Consider the following 6741-nt stretch of genomic DNA (forward strand, 5'->3'; position numbering starts at 1 on the left):
GTGATTGGCCAGGCTGTGCAAGGGGTCTTGGGAGCCCTCTAACGCGGCAGGTAGGCGATTGGCTTGTACACGCAGCTAGCAAAGTGCTAGCTGTGTGTAACAAAGCAAACCGTGTGAGATGGTAATAAGAGGCTAGTTTTTACTGGCTTGGAAATTAGCCAAATGCACTCTTGATTTCAGTTGGCCTGTATCAAGGCTGCATAATAGACCTCCCCCCCCCCCCCCCATCACCGAGGGCCTGAGCCCACTGACGCAGTCCTGTCTGCTTTTTAGCAACACATCAATGTTAAGATGCCGAAAAACTGATACTGCTGTTAGCAAGCTCAGGCCCTGAGCAAGCTCAGGCCCTGACAATTGCTAATGCTCTGCTTGTATACAGGTGGAACAAACCATTTACTTCATGATTAATACACAACCACCAAAAATGCTTATTATGCTTTTATTGATGTTACTGAGCATGAAAAATCATTCACTCCACCTTCCCTTCCTCTGATTTGAATTTGGCCTTCAGCAATAGGTGTATTATAGGATCCATTAGCCAATATCAGGAGCGAGGCTTAGTCAAGGGTCAGCTTGTCAAACAGGTATTCTCCCAGGCCAACCTCAGCTGCCTTCACACGCCTCAGGTTGGTCAGGTGATCACCCAGCTTCTTGATCAGTTCCACTTCCTTATCCAAGAATTCATGCTCCAGGTAGTCACACATCTGTCAGAAAAGCAATAAGTTGTCAGCCAGGTATTCTTGCACAATTCAAGTGAACACGAGTATGGCTTGTACAATCTAGGTCACCATACGTGAACCAAAGCCTGATAATGGCCATTACAATTGGTGAGCAGCAATCCATTTTCTACACTGCTGCAAACTGATTTCAGACTGACCATAGTTACTAGGAGATGTAGTAAACGGGTGTAGTTATCTCAAGTCATTTACAAAGGGACAACATGGCCCATATATAAACTATGTCCAAGCTGCAGTAGCACAAGTGAGGCTTACATTATTGAACCTGCCACATACTAATATAAAAAGCAGAGGATTACACTAGACTAGAGGAGGTTCTCAACTAGTTTTATGTTTGGCTCAAAGCAGTCCTCACACAAGTCAATATAAGTGCGGATTAAATTATCAGCAAACCCGGAGCAAGTTTAGATTACATGCATAAGGGCCCATTCACACCTTAGGAGTGCAAAATGTGTTTATGCAATAAATCGTGTATTTTTACTGGACATTTGAGTGATCACAATTGAAACATTGCAATTGCTCTTAAATTGTGAAAATGCTGCATGCAGCGCACTTGTTTAGCACTAACTAAGTAGTGAGATCACTGTCATAGTTAACATTGCACTAGCACTTTTGAAGAGTACTAGCAGTCACCAGCAATTAGCACTAAATGGCAGCTAAATGTCCCAGTGTGAATAGGCCCTAAGGCCCCATTCACACCTAAAAGTGCAAACACCCGGCATTTTGCAGGAGTGATTTTCTTTCACGATAAAGGTAAAACAAAAACAAACTGCAGTGATTTTTCTGCGATCAGCACTTCCAATAGCACTAAATGCTATTGCCGGGAAGTCGCCCGAAAATGGTGCAGGCTACATGTTTGTTTGGAGATTTGTGTTAATCGTGGCGATTAATGCAAATCGCCCATAGTGTATTACTGCACTAGTGCTTTGCTGAAGAAATGCTCTAGTGTGAATAAGCCCTAAAAGGTTAGCAACTGTGTTCACTTCTTGGGGGGGGGGGAAACATTTTTCAATCTACAGCAGGGGATGATGTCATAAGGTATATTGGTGAGGCTTTGCACTAGGGCAGGGCTTCCTAACCTGTCCTTGAGTACCACCAACAGTGCATGTTGTGGAAATCCACAGAGGTGGATAACAGGCTCTCCGCACCTATGAATGTTTGTGGTTTTCTGCAAAACATGCAGATTGGTGGTACAAGGACAGGGTTTGGAAAGCCTACACTAAAGTAGATTTACTACAAATGCAATCTAACACCAGTCCAGACTTGTAAATTAGTAATCCACCCCTTCTGTCACTTCCGAAGAGGAATGGCCAGTCTGTGGTGGACCACACAGTTGATAACATCTACACTTTATATAGTCTTTAAAAACAGGGATTTCTGAGCATTTATGTCAAATGTACAACCGTGACTAAGACATACAAGTCCATGTTGTACAGGGTGGTGCCTAAGGGCTGGTTTCCATTATGCAATGCCGAGTCATGTGCTCAGTACGACTGCATTGCCCGTGACGCGCTTGCGATCCAATATAAATTAACTGGATTGCAGGTGCAATTGCCCCATGTGTGCACAGCCATGCGCTGTGATTCCGTGGTGAATCTCAGCACATGTGTGGAAACCGCAGACAGATCAGTGTATGCACTCTGATGTCCCTGCGATCGCGGTTCCATAAGTGAAGCTGAAAGCGTGCTAATGAGCCCTATAGGCCAGCTTGTGAAGACAGACTGTAGCAAGTATAACTTACATGAGGGTCAGTGTGGTCGGTGGCAATCTTGTGAAGATCCAGGAAGGCTTGGTTGACACTTTTCTCCAGTTTCAGGGCATATTCCATAGCTTGTGTTCCATTCCCCCATTCATCAGCCTCAGGTTTCTAAAGAGAACGCAAAATTTTGTCAAACTGTGTGCCACATAAGAGGAAACATGCCAGGCATGGAAAGGGCACAGCTAGACAATTGGCATTGGGGGTTTCAAATGGATAATTTCTGATCAATTGTACAGAAGTCAGATTGGCCCTTTTGGAAATTATCGATCTCCTAGAAAAATATAAAATTGCATGGCGTTTGAGACACTGAAGCAAGAATAATTCTCGCTTCAGAGCTCATAGTTAGCAGGGACACGTGTGCCCCTGCTAAACTGCCGCTATACGGGGGTCCCTTCACCCCCAAACCCCCCCGCAAAATAAACGACCAAATTGGTCGTAAATTTTGCTCTTCCTGGAGGCAGGGCTAACGGCTGCAGCCCTGCCTCTCAGCGCGTCTATCAGACACGCATCGCTGCCTCTCCCCCGCCACTCAGTGAAGGAAGACAGAGGGGCGGGGGAGAGGCGGAGGTACGCGATAGACACGCGGGAGGCAGGGCTGTGGCGGTTAGCCCTGCCCCAATGCAGAAGAGATTCCGCGATGTACTGAGGGGATTTGGGGGTGAAGGGACCCACGTTAAGCCACAGGATAGCAGCGTTTTTAGCAGGGGCACACATGCCCCTGCTAACTATGAGGTCTGAAGCGAGATTTATTCTTGCTTCAGACTAACATGCATACTCTAGGAAGGCAAGGGAGCATGATTGCAGCATTGATGCCTACAGTTTTCCCAATTAGGGATGTTCAGATACAAATATTTCCAAATTCAAGCAGGATTATGTAAATTTGGTCCATGTCAAGCTGCATGATTTTACATTATCTACATGAACCCAGAAATATTTGCATCTCATTGATCATCCAATTACTGGAAGTGGAAAAGGATTGAATGAAGGTGGAGGAGTCTAATAACTGATCAGCAGAGGGATCGAGAGCATATGATGTAAAGAACTACAATTACACGCAAATTTTGAAAACTGGTCCAATTAAATGCACTCCACTAAATTGTGATTGGCCCAGTTACAAGCTGCATACAATATGCAAACCAGCATTTTTAGGTCACTGGCCATGTACACTAGGTTGAGTATGTGGATACTAGTGTGGGAAATTACAGACATCAATGATATGTTAGTGGAACCAGAGATCCACTAGGCATAGTGCTTTGCTGATAAGCAAGCACTGTAAAAACACCCCTAGTGGGCCTTAGCCCTTACCTTAGATGAATTCAGTCTGATTTTTGGGCTACTGGAAGTCATGAGTTGCGTGCCATGACACCATGAAGAGCTAATATCAGCAAACGTACTCCTAAATGTGGACCTTTAAGTACAACTGTAGTGGGAAGAATGTGGAGGCTGCCATATTTCCTTTTTGACAATACCAGTTGCTTAGCAGCTCTGCTGATCTATTCGGCTGCAGCAGTGTCTGAAGTACACCAGAAACAAGCATGGAGCTAATGTCAGATCTGACAAGGTCAGAAACACCTGACCTGCTGCATGCTTGGTCAGGGTCTATGGCTTAAAGTATGAGGAAGAAAATAACCAGGCAACTGGTATTGTTTAAAAAAGGAAATATGGAGGCCTCCATATCCCCCTCATTAGTTCATTAAGGACAACTCCCCATCAATAGCTGTAGCCAACTCTACCTATACTGACACCTGACCTGAGGAGCCAATACCTTCACATCCTGAAGCACGATGCGGCCTCCACGCTTGTTCTGGAACTTCAGCAAGTCTTCAGAATGGTCTCGCTTCTTCTCAGAGAGCTCACGAAAGAACTTAGAGAATTTTGCCAAGGCCACATCATCACGGTCAAAGTAAAAGCCCTAGATTAAGAAAAAAAAGTTTAACAGTGGGGAAAAAAAGCCAATGTTCTCACAGATTACAGTATAGTCACCAATTGTCATTCTGAAGCTCACAGTCTAATACCAAATATAGCCACTCATTTCCCCAACCTGATTTTGAGCAACCCTGAACTGGTTCTGAAAACTAAACGTTCCCCCATAAACTACACCTCCTTTCAGCCACTGCTCAAATAGCTCCTCACCACCATTTTTCTCATCTTGAAGAGTTGAGTCTTCAGTGTTAAAAATGGTAGGGACCCAGTATAGCTTCTCTGTCAACATTTATGGGGGGGGATGGGGGCAGCACAGCATTTGTGCTATGGCCAATGAGATGCAAATTCAGTTGACAGGATTATGCAAATTTTGTATGAAGCTTGAATATGGACCAATACTAGTTAATAGGGCTGCACGGTTTCTCGGTTTAAAACCGAAACCGCGGTTCGTGGCAAGACGATCTGCTGATCGTCAGTACCTTCGGTTTTTTTGGTCCGCTATCTGTAGTACCTTGTGTCTGGCCCCGCTGTGCGCGGATTGGCCAGAAGCAGTGAATATGGACAAGTGTTAATGAACGGGGGGCGATCCACTCGAGCAGCGGCCGGGCACATACAGCTTTACCAATCACTGGCTAGCGATAGAATGATGGCAGCGGTAGGCGGAGCTGTATGCTCTGTACAGCTCCGCCTACTGCTGCCGTCATTCCATCGCTAGCCAGTGATTGGTAAAGCTGTATGTGCCCGGCCGCTGCTCGAGTGGATCCGCCCCCCGCTCATTAACACTTATCCATATTCACTGCTTCTGGCCAATCCGTGCACAGCGGGGCTAGACACAAGGTACTACAGATAGCGGACTGGGCAGTGCGGGCACTATGAAAGCTGCTGCTGCATCGATCGCCCTCCCCCCCCGGCTGCCCTAAAGTGCAAAAGCACGTTTTGAAAAAAAACAGGAGAAAATCGAAATTGCAATCTGAGAGAAAAATTGCAATTTTGATTTTCCCCTAAAATCGTGCAGCCCTACTAGTTAAAGTCAACCTTTGCAGGATTTCACTGGTCCATTTTCAAGCTGCACACATCAAGTATTCAGGTCATTGACCTTGCTGAAAGAGGCCTTACATCAGGTGTGGGAGGCAATATGAAAACATCACTGGCTTAATTATGGGTTTGTTCCAGTAGGAAGTGAACATTTTTTATGCATGCATTTTAGAATTTCTCAGTAGTTGCCCTACCTACAACATGGAGCAATATTCTACCATTTGGAAGACAGTTTTGAGCAAAAAGCCTGTTCAAAGCTAGCAATGAAAGCATTTTCACAACTCAAGTCTATATCAGCCACTGCTCCCACCTGATATATAAAAACATTTATAGTATAATTATGCAAGGAATTAAAGACACCTAGTAGTAGGACAATATGGTCATTCAATTTTATTGTATTAGCCATCCTCACAGCAGGGGATTACAGCTACAGGAAGGCAGATTACCTGCTTATTAGACATAATAGTGAAGTTAATTTACTCACTAACCGGCTGTAATTGGCGTTTTATGCAGAAGTAGAATCAAACAGGCACATTAATCACTATTAAGCTATAGAATAATGCAAAACACAAACAAACAGACCCATCAGTAGTATGCCCTGCAGGAGGACTCACCACGGACTGGTAGGCATAGCTGGCCTGCAGCAGGGTGTTCACCATGCGGTTCACTCCAGCCTCGCTCTCCTTGTCGTAGTTCTGGCGGATCTGGGAAGTCATGATGCTGGTGGGATTCGGCGGTGTCTCGGTGGATGAATAGAAGGAGTGAGGATCGGTCTGGCGCACAGAAGCCTCTGTTCCGTTCAAGCACTGTTGAAGCAAGAACCGAAGTATCTGTTACTCTCTGCTCTGCGAGACTGAGCCAAACACCTGTTATTTATACTGTCCATGTGCGGAGCCTCCTCCTCATTCCACTACACAGCCCCGCCTACCCGCACCTCCCCTGCATAGAGCAACGAGTGCAAAGTAAACTTTGTGCTACTCACGTCATACGTTCTCTGCTGCGTGCTGCCTGTAACCCATTCTCTGCTGCATGCTGCCTGTAACCCCTTCTCTGCTGCATGCTGCCTGCCTGTAACCCCTTCTCTGCTGCATGCTGCCTGCCTGTAATCCCCTCTCTGCTGCATGCTGCCTGCCTGTAACCCCTTCTCTGCTGCATGCTGCCTGCCTGTAATCCCCTCTCTGCTGAATGCTGCCTGTAACCCCTTTTCTGCTCACATGCTGCCTGTAACCCTTTCTCTGCTCACATGCTGCCTGTAACCCCTTCTCTGCTGCGTGCTGCCTGTAACCC

The 6741-nt window shown here is 45.9% G+C and overlaps 1 protein-coding gene across 1 annotated transcript; it reads right to left on the bottom strand.

The window, feature by feature from the left end:
- Nucleotides 1-425: 425 nt before the first annotated feature.
- On the bottom strand, nt 426-6319 carry LOC137521638 (ferritin light chain, oocyte isoform-like). Its single transcript, XM_068241148.1, has 4 exons — nt 6069-6319; nt 4262-4408; nt 2479-2604; nt 426-704 (listed from the first exon to the last, which is right to left on the bottom strand). Exons 1-4 carry the CDS (start codon nt 6168-6170, stop codon nt 558-560), a joined length of 522 nt encoding a protein of 173 aa, XP_068097249.1. The 5' UTR covers nt 6171-6319; the 3' UTR covers nt 426-557.
- Nucleotides 6320-6741: the final 422 nt, after the last annotated feature.

This window comes from Hyperolius riggenbachi, chromosome 6 (assembly GCF_040937935.1).
Source record: "Hyperolius riggenbachi isolate aHypRig1 chromosome 6, aHypRig1.pri, whole genome shotgun sequence".
NCBI lineage: Eukaryota > Metazoa > Chordata > Amphibia > Anura > Hyperoliidae > Hyperolius > Hyperolius riggenbachi.

What these genes read in the sequence shown, in the direction of transcription:
- LOC137521638 (XM_068241148.1), bottom strand. Translation starts at nt 6,170, where the DNA reads ATGACTTCCCAGATCCGCCAGAACTACGACAAGGAGAGCGAGGCTGGA. An exon ending in GCTATGCCTACCAGTCCGTG is followed by an intron (nt 4,409 to 6,068) that starts GTGAGTCCTCCT and finishes TTCTTAATCTAG; the next exon opens with GGCTTTTACTTTGACCGTGA. An exon ending in CCGACCACACTGACCCTCAT is followed by an intron (nt 705 to 2,478) that starts GTAAGTTATACT and finishes CTTTTCTGACAG; the next exon opens with ATGTGTGACTACCTGGAGCA.